Here is a 15,893-nt window from a genome sequence, read left to right as displayed (position 1 = left end):
TGTAACAATCCCTTAAGGAATTCAAATAAATTGAAAGAAGGGAGAATGTACGGATTCATTAAGTATAACTAAACTAAATTTTTTCGCAAAACTAATTAAGTTCTTAAGCAAGAAACTTTCCTTCGTCCCCTTTTAGTGAAACCACTAAATTTATTATTTCTTTTAAATAGGTAACTGTGTATTTGACGTGAACCAAGAAATTGCGTTTGAGCCATTAGTGTTGATACCAGTAAATGATTCATCCAAGACAACGTATGAATTGTTACGTTATACGGAATGCTCATTGAAAATCAATTCAAAACAAGTAGATTCATATTTTTTTTAAATTGTATTCTAATGAAATGCATAATTATTGGTTTTAATTTAAATTTATTAAAATAAATGATTGCATAGAATATAGTACTAGCCTGCCCAGGAGAAAACAATTACCTGAACTTGACCAACGACAAATGGAATGTTGGAAAATGTATTCAACAAAATAATTTACAAATAAATAACGAACTGAATCAATATGGGCGCTTAGAATGTAAAACTCGACCTATAGCCACTACGAAAATCACAGGCAAACTCTGTTTCAAAAATAAAGGAGTAGTCATTCAAGTTGGATTTGAAGTTAGTACATTTTTTATTTTATTTATTTGATTTGATCAATGTGTTTAAATACGCCCTACGTATACGAGGGTCGTTTGAAAATTCCGTGCAAACTAAAAACTACTTAATTTTTTGGGGTAAACCTTTTTTATTTTTCAACATAGTCTCCTTTTAGGCTTATACACTTCGTCCAACGCTGCTCTAGTTTGTTGATCCCTTCCGAATAATAGGATTTGTCCAAGTCTGAAAAATAGCCATTCGTTTCTGCAATCACCTCCTCGTTTGAATAAAATCTTTTTCCCGCCAGCCATTTCTTCATATTGTGGAACAAATAGTAGTCCGAGCAAGCCAAGTCTGGAGAATAGGGGGCATGTGAAACGAGTTGGAACCCTATTTCCATTAATTTTGCGACCACAACTGCTGAGGTGTGAGCTGGTGCGTTGTCGTGAAGGAAAAGGACTTTTTTGTGGGCCAATCGTGGGCGTTTTTCTTGCAGCTCGGTTTTCAAACGGTCTAATAACGATGAATAATATGCACCTTTAATAGTTTTACCCTTTTCCAGATAGTCGATGAGGATTATTCCTTGCGAATCCCAAAAGACAGTCGCCATAATCTTTCCGGCCGAAGGAACGGTCTTCGCCTTTTTTGGCGCTGATTACCCCTTGGTAACCCATTGTTTAGATTGTTCTTTGGTCTCAGGAGTGTAGTGATGTATCCATGTTTCATCCACAGTGACGAAACGACGCTTAAAGTCCTGCGGATTCTTCTGGAACAGCTGCAAACCGTCCTTGCAACACTTCACACGATTTCGTTTTTGGTCAAGCGTGAGCAATCGCGGCACCCATCTTGCGGATAGCTTTGTCATGTCCAAATGTTGATGCAAAATATTATGTACCCGTTCATTCGAGATGCCCACAGCACTAGCAATCTCACGCACCTTCACTCTTCTGTCATCCATCACCATATCATGGATTTTATCAATGATTTCTGGAGTAGTAACCTCAACAGGGCGTCCAGAACGTTCAGCGTCACTTGTGCCCATATGGCCACTCCGAAAATTTTGAAACCACTTATAAACTGTTCTAATCGAAGGTGCAGAGTCACCATAATGTTCATCAAGCTTCTCTTTAGTCTCCTGAGGCGTTTTGCCTTTCATAAAGTAGTGTTTAATCAACACACGAAATTCTTTTTCGTCCATTTTTTGAAAATCACGACTTCCTCGATTCAAACGAATGCCAAACACAAAGAAATAGACCGATCTGGCTGAAACTTGGTGTGTGTTCTTCCAAGAGATGCTACTAACTAAACATAACCTCGATACGCGCCAGTAGTGCTATCTCTCTGACTTTGCACGGACATTTCAAACGACCCTCGTATACCAGTAATCTGGGTCCTTTAATTTGGTAATGTCGCAAAGGAGAAAAGATAAAGGTTTGCCAAGAAATAAATGTATTTCTGTTCTTTCACTTAGTCTAAACTTCCTTGAATCCCTAAGGACTAGAAATTAAATCCTTATGGCAATCAAGCAGCGTCTGAGGCAAAGACTTCCAGGATATGTAAGCTTCACTAAAAGAAATCCTCTAAGAATATTTTCCTTCGATTTTTCTAACAGTTATAAGAACATTAACTGGATATGGGTGAACTAACTGAGAATGATACATTATGCTTTATTTGCTGACCTCATAAAAGAAAAATCTATGAATGACTCATCTTGTTTACAGGTGAATAACAATTGGTTCCCATTACTAGAAATCTGCCACAACATACAAATAAGCCAAACCTATTATTCAAAACATAACCTGATTCTGCCAAAAACACACTGCCTGAAAACACCGAAAGCTAAACCAATGTTTATTGAAGGAGATGCCAGACTTTACGATGGGCTGCATATAGCTCACATCTACAGTACAGTATGATCGTCCAAAGATTACAATTCCGCTTATGATCTTTTAATTTCTTTTTATGTTAAAGTGTAAATGTTTTTTTCCCTCACATAAGAAGTGGTGGCAATGAGGTCGTATTAAATTCTTCACGAGTTTTCAAAGGTACTAAACGTATTGAGGTCGCCTGAGTTCGAAAAGGATTTTTAATAATGTTATGTACATAAGTATGTAAACATAAAGCTTAAAAACGAAAACTTAATTTTGATTTAACTTAATTTTTTGAACTTTCGACTAGTTCAAACTTTATGGTCCGTTCGGGTTTCCCTTTGAAACCATAGAAAGTTTAGCAATCAAAATCCCTCAAAAAGAAGTACCTCTTAACGTTTTGAACTCTGATTAGTTCAAACTTTATGGTCCGTTCGGGTTTCCCTTTGAAACCATAGAAAGTTTAGCAATCAAAATCCCTCAAAAAGAAGTACCTCTTAACGTTTTGAACTCTGATTAGTTCAAACTTTATGGTCCGTTCGGGGTTTCCCTTTGAAACCATAGAAAGTTTAGCAATCAAAATCCCTCAAAAAGAAGTACCTCTTAACGTTTTGAACTCTGATTAGTTCAAACTTTATGGTCCGTTCGGGGTTTCCCTTTGAAACCATAGAAAGTTTAGCAATCAAAATCCCTCAAAAAGAAGTACCTCTTAACGTTTTGAACTCTGATTAGTTCAAACTTTATGGTCCGTTCGGGGTTTCCCTTTGAAACCATAGAAAGTTTAGCAATCAAAATCCCTCAAAAAGAAGTACCTCTTAAGGTTTTGAACTCTGATTAGTTCAAACTTTATGGTCCGTTCGGGGTTTCCCTTTGAAACCATAGAAAGTTTAGCAATCAAAATCCCTCAAAAGGAAGTACCTCTTAACTTTTATTCCCTCGAAAAAGTCTCCTATTAAGACGAATTTCTTTAAAACTTTGTACAATCACTCATTGTACGTATTTACTCCTATTTTATTTGAAACATATTTAAGGAATTCGTTTGAAAAATTTGATTAAGTCTGAGAAACAGAAAAGCGGTAGGCAACCAACTAGAAGAGCAAAGTGAAATTCCAGGAAATGACGTGACTGAATGCACGAATTTCCCCGAAGAATGTTTCAGTTTTCCACGATTTCCACTACATTCGTGAAAGGCAATTAATTGAAACGTTTTTCTTTTAATGTATTAGAGGGCTAGTTCTAAAAAAAAAAAAAAAATACAGTTTTTATACAATTTTGGAGAATCAAAAACTTAATTTCCAAAGAGTCAAACAATTTTCCTCATAGGACGGAAAAGGGAAATAATTAAATAAAAACAGACTAACAGAAATTTTTATACATTTCAGCGATACCAACTTACTAATTTAAAAAGAATGATCGGAAATAATGCCTCACTGTACATTAACCAGAAAGAGAACAAGTTTCTTGCTCGTGGTCATCTAGCGCCTAATGGGGATTTTCCCATGGACGCATGGCACACTCTGACATATTTCTACATAAACACTGCGCCACAATGGCAGAGCATCAATGGAGGTGGTTGGTCAAGTTTAGAGTCAAAAATTAGAAAGATATCTATAAAGGTTGGTTGCTAATTTGATGAAAAAGATAATAACTTTGCTTTTGTTTCTCTAAAAAATAATCAGCTATTTCAATTTTAATTTTCAGATGAAACAACTCAATGTTATCACAGGAACTCGTGGAGTTATGTTAATTGAACAAAAGAAGTTTTATCTAGGAAATGAGAGAGTTCCAGTGCCAGAATATTTTTGGAAATTAATACATAATCCTGAAGTAAGCAATAAATAATTATTACCCATCATCCTTTGCCAGTTGGAAGTATTAATCCCTAAACTAGTTTCTGAAAAGGTTTAACTAATGAACCAAAGTAATGCATTTAACTGAAAAACTAGAAAAGTAAAATGAGGGGAAATGTCCATATAACAGAAATTTGAATTATCGGTCTTTTGTTCTTGTCATTTTTTATTTTTGTTTTTCGATCAATGATGGTTCGTGGACTTCTGTTTACAATAAAGGATACCTCAGCCGTGAGAGTGAGTGTACAATGACTATGAGCTAGTGTTTGCCTGTGGGGATCTCTAAATCCAAAGAGTGCTTCGAGTAAACTACATAGGTCTGGATTGCAGCGAGAATGGCGGGGATGCCATTGTGTTATTCGGCCTAGATCCTTGCAGGAGATCAAGATACCCGTATCCTAAATAGGATAGTCCACTTCTTTCTTTTGATTTTTCAATAGGAAAATGAAATTAAAACTTCAGACAGTATAGCTCTTCGTTTCCAAATACAACCACACAATTAGACCTGCCTTCTTCTTCCTCTTCTAATAATCAGAGCAGGAATCAGGAACCCTCTTGGTTCTGCCCTAAAATACCCTGACTTTTCTCTTGACAAAGAAATTTTGGAAAGCCTTTCTACATTTTTTGGTCTGCCCCTGTCCTTAAAACCTTCTACTCTAGCAGAGTATAGATTTGGCAATTTTGCTTTTCACAGACTTGGCTAACATCAAAAGTAACGTGTGTAAATTCGATTGCCCAATTGAACTAATACTACCACAAATAGACAAATATTTGATTTAATTATTTTTTGTTTTTGTCTTTGTTTTTCCAGGATGATTCGTGCATGGGTTTTATAACGAAAAACGATCCATACTTGAAAAGACAACCACATCCTATCTGTGAAAATGTTTGTACAAGATACAACTGGAAACTATCAAATCTTAAACTATCCAGTGGTTACATATACTGTTGTGAATACCATCGAATGCGGAAAGTAATCGAGGAAGTACCGACTATTAGTTGCAAAAGTGCACTACGTTATCCGCATTCATTATAAACTACTTATTTGATTTAAATTTCTATATCTGTTCATATATTTTTATATTATTATGGAGAGATATGTATAACCTTGATAGGTTTGGTTTGAGTAAATTACAATATCTCTAAATCTGTTCGATAAAGACGCCTTTATAGTAATTCAATTTTATTAAAACAAGCAAATGTATCCATGCTTTTAAAATTGAATGTTATTTAAAGCTAGGATAAAATGAAATACTGATGAAAAAAGTTATGATATATATTTGATAAGTGTCTAGTTGATTAAACTAGAGTTAAGTGAATGATCGCAATCGATTAGAACTTTGTTAAGATTGTATTGTTTTAAATAACTACTTGCAAATATTTTATTAATGTATTACGAGCGTTATTTTTGTTTGATTTTTTTAAATCGATAAATGGAATAAAATCAATTCGAACCCAAGCTGCTGCTACTTTTTGATTAACTGTCTCTAGAATAATTACGGATAGTAAGCGTATTTTATTTGGGTATTACCCTGTACCCCATAAACCTTCTCCTATCGATCGAACAAACATTTCCGACTTAACTGAGAATTAGAGGCATGAAAACCTGTTGGAAAATGTCTTACTGCTGAAGAAAAACTTTCAGTAAAATATTTATTTATTTAACAAAGAAATCCGAATACAGTTTGTAGATTTCTTGATAGAGATACATACGAAACTATTTTCAGAAATGACGCGTGAAATTCCCGTCAAGCTCCTAGATATTGCGAGTGAATCCTTTGACGGAGATCCCATTAGTGTCCGTTAAATTTTCGTTTTTAATCTCCGACATGTTCATAAAAGTACAAAAATTCAGTGCGAACTCTTTTAATTTAAAAAAACTTAACCATATCTAAAGCTAAGATTATTTTTACTTAGAACTTAAAAGAATATACTGACTGAATTCAATGGTCATTGTATAGTACCACAGAATTTAAATTTAATAATGTTTCTTACATAAAATTGAAAATACTATTAAAAAAAAGTAAGTAGTAAAGTAATCGCCTATTTTTTCAAGCGGGGCTTAACGTCCAACTTCCAATTAGGTGTCGTGGACGGAGACGACTAGCAAACATACTTTACTGTAAATTTCTCATATTAACCATTAAATAAAATCCAAGACTTAGAGATAGGGAATCGGAACCCACTAAACCAACAATACATCTTAGCTTCGCATGTCTAAAATACGATTAATAGGAGCACCTCAGTTCTCTGATAAATTTTCCAGAAGTAACGGAAAAACAACTCGCAAATTTTTCTTCGTAATTCGCTCATTTGGGATAACTTCTTATCAAGATTTCACACTAAAACCGTACAATACATTACAGTTTTTTTTGCAAAGGACCCTTGATGTTGCGCACCTTACAAAACCAAAACCAACATTACAGTTTTTTTTGCAAAGGACCCTTGATGTTGCGCACCTTACAAAACCAAAACCAACATTACAGTTTTTTTTGCAAAGGACCCTTGATGTTGCGCACCTTACAAAACCAAAACCAACATTACAGTTATTTTTGCAAAGGACCCTTGATGTTGCGCACCTTACAAAGCCAAAACCAACATTACAGTTTTTTTTGCAAAGGACCCTTGATGTTGCGCAGCTTAAAAAACCAAAACCAACATTACAGTTTTTGACGATTAACCCTTATAATACAAATATAATCCTGTAGTGGTGATAAAACTGGATTTGTCACTTCATCAAGGATTTTGGCGTCCCAGATCTGAGGCTATCCCAGTCTGTTTGTTTGTTTCGAACCTTAAACAGCTTAGAAGCGTGCAGTAGACAAATTCCAGCTATTCTTACAAAGTAGTAACATAATGTGACTGTCTTATTAACACATAAACAGTTAATATACTCTAATGGGCTCTCCGTCAAAGGATTCACTCGCAATATCTAGGAGCTTGACGAGAATTTTACGCGGCATTTTCGAAAATAGTTTCGTATGTATTTCTATCAAGAAATTTAAAAACTGTACTTGGTTTTCTCCGTTAAATAAATAAATATTTTCTGGTAGTTTTTCTTCAGCAGTAAGACATCTTCCAACAGGTTTTCATGCCTCTAATTCTCAGTTAAGTCGGAAATGTTCGTTCGATCGATAGGAGAAGGTTTATGTTTACTTACTGTATGTTATCATTATCATTATTACTTAGTAAATCAAATTATCAAAGTAAAAAAAATGTACTCATTAATTTTTTTGTTTGATTTAATGTATTATTATTTACTGGATCAAATGCTGTGTAGTTTCTTTCACCATGGTTTGTCGGTACTGTCCTCATCATTCAAAATCGCCTCGTCACCTAATTTCAATATTTTCAATTTATTATCTTTTCCACCTTGTATATTTTCACCTGATTCCATAGTTGCTGTTTCAGGCTTCAATATTCTCTCCTGTGATGCCTCGGCAATCATACCTTTGATCTCCTATTTAAAAAAAATAAAACTTAATTAAGTAATAAAAACAATGGATAAAATACACACATTTTCTTTCACATTTGATTATTTTTCTTAGCAGAACCAAAGAAACTTAACTTAAAACTTACTGCTGTAAGTGAAACTGAAGACGATCAGTAAAACAAAAATAATTAATACTTAGGATCGTAAGAGCACTTAAAACAAACAGTTTTCCGACGAAAAACTGAATTAAGAATAATTTAACCCCAATTTCCTTTTTAAAAGGAGTAAGGGGGGAAAAAAGTTCCAAATTTGAAAAACAACAAAAAATTGTCCAAAACATCTGAATAAATTCGTACTGCTGGATCCGTACCTGTTCTTCAAGTGCAATCTTAATTTGCAAGAGTGTGTCTGGAGAACGGTCATGATGGTAGCGTTTGCGCGGTGGAACACGGTTTCTTTCCAATAGGGTATCCCTCCAGTTGCTATTTGGCACTCCTTGAGTTGTAACGTTGGATATGCGAACTAGCGTCACTATAAACAATAAAATATTACGTGAGTATAAGGGTGTTTTGGTAATTTACAATGGCTTTATAATTTTTTTTATTTTAATTCACTCACTAATTAAATTTTTAAAAAACATAATTCTTTTATTTTAGGACAGTAACAAAAAATTTCAATCATTTTATTAACAATTTTTATTTAAACAGTAGTTTTATAAAAACTTCTGTAATTAATCAATAATTTTTCATGACCAAATTATTTGATGGTACTTAAATCAAACAAGCACGTGACCAACAGCAATATTGCATGTTATTTCCTTTCATGAAAAACTTTTTGCTTTGATTGATGGGCAAAAATCTCATACGTCAACAATTTCTACGTCAAAATAAAAATTGTACTGTTCGTATTAATAAAGTACCAATTTTCTAAATAATTAATATTCCGAGTTGAAAGAATATTGGTTCAATATAAGTATAAAGTTTAGTCTAATCTCAGGCATTGATTTGTGTGTGTGTTTGTATAGGCATTGTACTTGTCACCACAAGTAGACCAAGTCGGCGTGTGATATGTTTCGGCAAATTCTGTGAACCATGCCACCAATGCAGGTGACGTTTTTGTAGTTGAGTAAATCAATCCTAGCTCATTTAAAAGTGTACCAGAAATCTTAGTGCAAGAAACTCTCTAGACTGTATCGACATTTTCTTTAGCTAGTAAAAGCGTGAACCGAGTGGAAATTGAATAGCAAACATAGTTTGATTGCAATTAAATTCTCCATGTATCCTAAAAGTTGTTCATCGACATTGAGTCCCTATTCTCCAACACCTGACGGAATTACGTAAATTATGTTAACTGGTTATACAAATTCAAAATTTTGTTTTCTTTAATAAGTAGGACGGGAAAAGTTCTTCTTACGACTAGTTGGGGGAAAATTCTGTTTAGAAAGCAAAACTGAAAAAGGAACAAATCAGCTTCAATAGACAACAATTGAAAATGGGAATTCATCAATTAAAAGCGCTTATATGGAAAGAAGAAGTTTCCGATTTTGTGTGATATTGCTCATGCGCAAACATCAATTGGTACACAAAAGAAAAACTTTTCGAACTCAGAGAACCTCCAAACTGTTTACAGTAAAAATTAAAAAAAAAAAAAAATGCACAAACACGAATACCAAAGAAGCTTAAAAGTGTTCGGAGTTTCGAATTTACAGTGACTTTGAGGCCAGAGACCAAAAGAGTTTCATTATCACTAAATTTGAAACTCTTTCTCAGCGAATATTGATTTTATTTAGGGGTTGAAACAACCCACTTTCTCCAACTAATCAGCTTTTTCGTTTTTATCCTTGTTTCTTTGATAACTTGGAACCCAGAAAAGGTTCATTACTTTCTTCAACAACGTTACCTTAATTCAAATAAACTAGATTCCTTCATTTGTATTCTTTAAAACTTATTTTTAATTAATTATCTTTAAACAAACCTGAATCACCATCGTGCTCCATTCTGACACGCCTTCGGCGATTATAATATAAACTCAATCTTGTGAAGAAATTTCTTAAGTTTGTCCACATTCTAGTAAAACCACGTACACATCGATTTTGCCCTTCTTCGGTTGACATCAAGGGTACGATTTAGATTTAATTTATCCTTCATTTCAACTACTGGATATAAAAATATTTGCAAATAATTTTACTACAGCTACCAAAGTGATACGTTAACAACAGCTTCCATAAAGGTTTTGTGTTTTATGTCTGTGTGCTTAAACGAAGAAGAAGCTTAATTAAATTCTCTCATTAGTCAAAATAAATTAGTAAAATTTATGTGATTGATTTATTTATTTAATGGAACCATTGGAAATACTTTCTTATTTTCTAACACTTAAAATACTGAACATTCTAAGACGTCACACTTCCTTCAAAACAACTTTTATAGCAATAAATTAATATGTAGCTAACAGAAAATTGAGTAAAAATTCCAAATTTGAAGAAACCTCAGAGAATAGCTGAAGGAGATAGTCACATGAGTGAATCACATCTTACTACGTAGAGAGAGCAATTTATTATCGTCTTAATCCGAGCGGATCGTAACCTGACCGCAAAAGCATTATCTGCAAAGAACTTTTTTAAGCACCAATTATGAAGCATATAGCATTAATCTGTCAAATCAAACTAGATCTGATTTTCACTGCTATTTTGATCCCTTACAAAATTAATGCGATCTTTAGTGCCATATAATTTTACCAACCAAGACTCAGGTGGCAGGAAGGTATGGACGACTGATGGGAGACGACGCTCGGAGACTAGAGAGGATCTGCACAAAATTATGAAAGATGGAGATTGTTGCAACAGAAATAAGGAGGCCAAGACCCGACAAGGGTTGTAGCGCCAAGAGAACGCCACAACTTACGACTATTCTAAACACGCCAATAACGGTACAAAAATTTCGAGTTAAAACTGCAAAGAAAATTTTTATTCAATTTTTCTTTTTTGAACTTTTTTTAAATACGTGATAAAAATATAGGGCCTAGCGATTAATAGAGATTGTGTGATTTAAGTTATAGACCAAGATGCATTAAAACACTAATGAAGACGTTTATTGAAAGTAGAATACGAATTTAAATAACCAAAAATTATATAAACAGTGTTTATACTATCCAGTGGGATAATAAACCGATTCTTCATGCGTTGTTATCATGGAAGAAAAAACAACTATTACAAGTTAAAGACCTAGAACTAGAATATTACACAACAAAACTTAGAAAAAACCGCATGCCTAGCGTGATTAGTAATAATGAAAAACTATAACTTCTCATCCCTAACTTTTTTCCAACTGTGTATATAAAAGACCTAAATATCGACCTTCTTTGTCGAACGGGGCACCATAACCTAAAACAAAGTAAATCATATTTACCTTTTTATAAGTGATGTGTGTAATGTAGTCAGTTATCTTTGTACTTAATCTATTTACTTGATATCCATTACGAGTCGTTATTGTAATCACATGGATTGGTCGCTTAGTTTTATTGCAACACATGTTTTATTTTCAATTCCTGAAACCACTAATAATCAGATGATTATTAAATTTGAGAATTTATTTAGGACTGTCTTTTAATCCTTGCTCCAATGAAGTATTTGCATGTTCACTACAAGATTTTAAAAAAAGAGTAATGAACCCTATTAAGCTTAAACGCAAGTGAGTGATCAGTTCACATTTCCCGTCCCAACTTTGTTCTGTTTTTCTGTAAGCTAAACTTTAAAACCTTCAATCATGATAGGTTATTGCTTAATCAAGCGAACCAAATAAGAAAGGAAGGTTACGTGTCGTGTACATTATTTATAACCTAAAAGAACCTGTTTATCATTTTCCCTTATAATTCTTCAAAAATATTTTCTTTCCTCCACTTATAAATTTCATCTTTTTGAAAAAAAAAAAAAAATTATGACGAGATTTGGAATGTGCTAATTCGACTAATTTGTTGTAAAATGTACATAAATGTAGATTGGAAAGAAGTTGCTATAAGCTAAATCCAGTGCAGCTTGAAAAGATGTACTGCAGCTTCTTAATGTTTCAGTGATTGTAGATAAATGCAGGTGCCGGTAAAAGTGTAAGTGTCTGTGTTGATGAGCTCGAGTCTTCCTGTAGGTTCGCTAAATCCAAATAGTTGTACACAATTTGGACTTCTGCATTCCTTAAGTGTACAATATAAGGGTTGAAGTGTCTGTTTAGAATTGGTGTTTATGATGTGAGGCTGGGATACCCCGCAGAGTCGTCAAGATCCCTGAAGAAGTTCACTTCCCATGCGGGGAAAATTGTAAATATAAGTTCGAATGGAATGGATGTCAAGACTTACTATTGTTCTCTACTATTTTTGGTTTTATTTCTGTACGTCTGTAATGTATTAGGTTCTACGATGGTTGGCCAGAAAGTAGTCCATGTCCCTACGGTCCAGAGGGTCTACTGTAGCCCCTACTAGTTTCCTGTCTGTTTAAAAAGGCTTTAAATCTGGAGAGAGGCTGCTGGACAAAGAATGAAGGCTTGGATTTTTTTCTTTTCCAAATTGGTAAATCCTGGACAAATCCATATGTCACACTCCACAACAAGTGCAGTACTGTTATATTCTCTACCTGGCATAATAATATATATATATATACATATGTATATTTGCAACGCAAAATTTGAAGAAAAACGTTCAAGCTGTTTTTCAGAAATAACTTTTTGTTTCTGGTTGGATAATTTTTGTTTAAAATCTTATTGATGAATTTATTGTTGCTTCTTTATGAGATACTAAATATCAACTTCATTCTACAACTTTTCTTTCTTGGATTGCGCCTCACCGTGTTCATCAATTTGCAAATATCATTTGTCTAGGCGCTGGGAATATCAAAACATGCATTTCGACTGCACATTCAAAAACTGATTTCCAATACTCTTTCTTTTTAGGGTTAAAAGAAAGTAAAAATCAAATAAGACAAATAATTAGTAAAGAAGGTGGTGATAAAGCTGAAGTAGGTGGTGGTTATAACAAGGTAACTCTTCAATGATCAATATTACTGGCAGTACCATGCACGAAGACCCGCGCAATGCCGTCCGTGCATGAATGGAGCGACAAAGTCAACCTAAAGAAGTATCAACTGGCCTCCAACCAAAAGTGCAGTGCGTCATCTATTACTGACGTATCATAGGCCCGCCCCGATCAGGCGGAACACACTTGACATACTTTAATAGTTTTCTTTCAATGATTGCGTGAGCTTTGTGTGAAAAACAACACTAGAAATATAGTTCAGTCTGTTCAACAAACTATAAAAACTACTAAGAATCTCGGTCATCATAATACATTTCCACACGTACATATAGACAGGCAAGTGAATCTAGGAAGGCCTGAGCGCGACCTTTCACTACCTTTACACAATTAACCTTCAACGTTTATATTATTACGTCCGCAATGATTTGATATAAATTGTGCTTATGATTCTTTATTGCTATATAACACGCCAAGTTCAGCACAATAAATATATAAGCTTCTTGGGCTTCAAAAAGTTTCATTCCCTTTTACTATTGGTGAAAGAGGAAGTATTTATGTCCAACTTTTTGTATTTATTTTTACTAGAAATAAACGTTTTGAGGTGAACTGAGTTCGAAAAGTTCTTTTTTTTTTAATTCAGTGTATGAATGCGTACAAAATTAAAAAAAAAAAAACAGAAAATAGACAAATTGAAATTCTTACTCATAATCCTGCAAACGGAAATGCAAAGAGGATATTTTTCAGTTTTTGGGGGGCGAATTGCTCTAAATAGATCTGAATGACTTCCTTTGAATTTCCCATTACATAGTAGATCTATAATTTACATTTGAATACTTTTTCTCCTAAGGTTAGTTTTAGAATAGAATAGTATTAAAGTTAGTGCTATCTCTGAAGAAGTGCTTTTAAATAATGTAAATAACGAGTCTATCATCAGTACAATCTTCGCAATGTTTAAAATTGTAAGTTTGGGAAAATTCGAAAGTTCAAGTATTCCAATAAGTAAGAAAATTTATTAAATGGAAGTTGGGAATCTTTTCAAACTTTTTAGATTTTAAAGTGAGTTCTAGGAAGCTAGAGCGAAACATTGCTCACAAAATACGGATCATTATATTGAACCTATATTCAAGCTTAGAAACATTCGATATTTAAGTTCAAAATTTGAGAAATATTTTAATGAAGAATGCAAAGAATATATATTTTCACAGCGATTATTATTTATTTATTGTTACTCGCTTATTAATTTACAATTGTAGCAAGGGGTTGACCCGTGCATTTACAGATATAATACACGAAAAAAAAAGAGGACAAAAATAAATACAAATAAAATAAATTGTTCCAAAATCGATGCCTAAGTACCGATACCGATTATAAGTATTCAATATTTCAACAAATTTGTCTATATTTTTTTAAATTTTTCACCATAGAAAGGAACAAATATATTTTAAATAAAATTTTAATTTATTTCAAAAAGTAAAATTTACCTGGTACATTGGAAACGTTCGTTATTTCATTTTGAAAAATATAACTTTTGAGTTAGCTTCGTACAGCTTATTATCTTTTTAATCGTGAAAAAAATATTAATAATGCTGAAACGATAAAGATTAATTGATTTAAATCATTGAAGCTAGTTCGTTAGTTATTGCTACAATTACAATACAGGGCCTAATAAGCTGCACTGCTGGTGTCCAATGTTGTACAGAACTATGTAGGTTATCTTTGATAAATGGGAAGGTTATAATTCCTATAGCAGTTCGTGTGGTAGCGAAATAATTTACTAAGTTACGCGTCCTTGTTTTAGAAATATTACCAAGTGGAAGAAAAGGAAAACATGGCCACAGTGTGTAAATTTTTTTTAACTAATTGTTGTAAATTTGGAGACAGATGTCATTACAGTCATACTCTACCCAATGAACAATATCGTTCTAATCCTTATGTTTACGATGTTCGTCAAAAAAATGAAGGTAAATCAATTATGCAAAGACTTTCTCCATCTCAGCCAACCAATGATAATGTGAATGTTGAAAAATTATTACCAGAATATTTGAAAAAAGTTGCGGAAGATGTCAATCAAATAGAAAATCATAAAATGTGGCCATTAACTTGTTATTCATTTGCAAAATCTCAGGGGAATATACCTGAATGGAATGATGTTTCTATGGAAGAAGTAAGATGGGAAGCTTATCAGGCACAAATCAATGGTACAACCAGTGTTTATTTAGCAAACATACAAGAGCTTTTAGCTCATGCAAAAGAGATGAGGAATATATTCCTCAGACCTGGTGCACAAACTGAGAGCATATTAAGAGAATATATGAAAAACAGTAGCAATAGTTTGTCTACTTCTAATCAGAATGTACCATTTTCTATGGAACAACCAATTAAAACTCAGCCAGAATTTTCCTTTGCATCAGCTATGGAAAAAATGCAACCATTAGTTTCTAATCAAATGCCACAAAATACAAACACTTCAAGATTTTTTGCACAAAATATTTTCAATCAGGTTCCACATCAACAGCAACAATTTCAACAGTCTTCATCATTCTTTGGTGGAAAATCTACATTTGAACCTTCATCACAATCTTCAGGGCACTTTTTTCAAAATAAATCTCAACATGGTGAAGATTCCACGTACATGGATACAGTTGGTAATGTATTTAGTGGAAATAATTCATCGTTAAGTATAAATCAGAGGTCACAAGTATCTTTCAAATCTGGAGATAACTTTATGAACGCTAGTGTAAATGTTAGCGTTTATTCTAAAGTTGAGGATATAAGTAAAGAAGATTATGAAGTATTTAAAGCTAATACTTTTACATTGGAAAATTTACCATTTTCACCACCTCCTAAGGAATTATGCCATTAAAGAAGTTTTTTTTAAAGTTTAATTTGACGTTATATAATAGACTGCAGAGCGGATCATATCCCTATAAATTTAGTTTCGTTAATTTATTTTGTTGCATTCATGTATATTTGACAAAGAATTCATATTGTAAAAAAAAGGAAAGAGAATAATAAACTGTACTTATTTTTGGATAATTTGAGTATTATTGTATGAGTAACATGTTTTAACTTTAGTCTGTTTGTATCTAGCTTAATGGTATTTATGTTTTAAAAGGTAAATAATGACACTTGTAT

At 33.2% G+C, this 15,893-nt stretch overlaps 3 protein-coding genes across 8 annotated transcripts in view; 2 read left to right on the top strand and 1 right to left on the bottom strand.

The window, feature by feature from the left end:
* LOC141446780 (salivary protein Tsal2A-like) overlaps window positions 1-5,768 on the top strand; it is a 57,731-nt gene extending 51,963 nt beyond the window's left edge. For 3 of the 4 annotated variants that reach the window (XM_074113530.1, XM_074113531.1, XM_074113532.1), the window contains exons 3-8: window positions 171-304; window positions 394-612; window positions 2,313-2,501; window positions 3,842-4,075; window positions 4,161-4,286; window positions 5,121-5,768. In XM_074113530.1, the coding sequence (XP_073969631.1) occupies window positions 171-304; window positions 394-612; window positions 2,313-2,501; window positions 3,842-4,075; window positions 4,161-4,286; window positions 5,121-5,345 (1,127 nt within the window). In that variant the 3' untranslated portion in view covers window positions 5,346-5,768. The remainder of the gene's footprint in view (window positions 1-170; window positions 305-393; window positions 613-2,312; window positions 2,502-3,841; window positions 4,076-4,160; window positions 4,287-5,120) is intronic. The other variant, XM_074113533.1, reaches the window with a different exon arrangement.
* A 1,769-nt stretch (window positions 5,769-7,537) lies between these two features.
* LOC141446793 (uncharacterized) lies at window positions 7,538-14,381 on the bottom strand. Of its 3 annotated transcripts, none has more exons than XM_074113583.1 (5): window positions 14,240-14,381; window positions 11,147-11,294; window positions 9,717-9,994; window positions 8,113-8,273; window positions 7,538-7,769 (listed from the first exon to the last, which is right to left on the bottom strand). In XM_074113583.1, the coding sequence occupies exons 3-5, from the start codon at window positions 9,853-9,855 to the stop codon at window positions 7,596-7,598; spliced, it is 474 nt and encodes a 157-aa protein (XP_073969684.1). In that variant the 5' UTR covers window positions 9,856-9,994; window positions 11,147-11,294; window positions 14,240-14,381; the 3' UTR covers window positions 7,538-7,595. The 3 variants fall into 3 exon arrangements, with proteins under 3 accessions (XP_073969684.1, XP_073969686.1, XP_073969685.1); XM_074113585.1 differs by having other exon boundaries at window positions 9,717-9,897; XM_074113584.1 differs by lacking the exon at window positions 14,240-14,381 and having other exon boundaries at window positions 11,147-11,508.
* Window positions 14,382-14,442: 61 nt separating this feature from the next.
* Window positions 14,443-15,794, top strand: LOC141446783 (uncharacterized). The gene has a single exon (XM_074113540.1). It carries the CDS (start codon window positions 14,587-14,589, stop codon window positions 15,619-15,621), a length of 1,035 nt encoding a protein of 344 aa, XP_073969641.1. The 5' UTR covers window positions 14,443-14,586; the 3' UTR covers window positions 15,622-15,794.
* The last annotated feature ends 99 nt before the right edge of the window (window positions 15,795-15,893 follow it).

This window comes from Rhodnius prolixus, unplaced genomic scaffold (genome assembly GCF_049639745.1).
Source record: "Rhodnius prolixus isolate KJV_2025 unplaced genomic scaffold, Rpr scaffold_7, whole genome shotgun sequence".
NCBI classification, from domain to species: domain Eukaryota; kingdom Metazoa; phylum Arthropoda; class Insecta; order Hemiptera; family Reduviidae; genus Rhodnius; species Rhodnius prolixus.
Note: the sequence above shows the minus strand (reverse complement) of the source record. Positions and strands in the feature narration are given on the sequence as shown.

What these genes read in the sequence shown, in the direction of transcription:
- LOC141446783 (XM_074113540.1), top strand. Translation starts at nt 14,587, where the DNA reads ATGGCCACAGTGTGTAAATTTTTTTTAACTAATTGTTGTAAATTTGGA.
- LOC141446793 (XM_074113583.1), bottom strand. Translation starts at nt 9,855, where the DNA reads ATGTCAACCGAAGAAGGGCAAAATCGATGTGTACGTGGTTTTACTAGA. An exon ending in GGAGCACGATGGTGATTCAG is followed by an intron (nt 8,274 to 9,716) that starts GTTTGTTTAAAG and finishes TATTGTTTATAG; the next exon opens with TGACGCTAGTTCGCATATCC. An exon ending in AGATTGCACTTGAAGAACAG is followed by an intron (nt 7,770 to 8,112) that starts GTACGGATCCAG and finishes TTTTTTAAATAG; the next exon opens with GAGATCAAAGGTATGATTGC.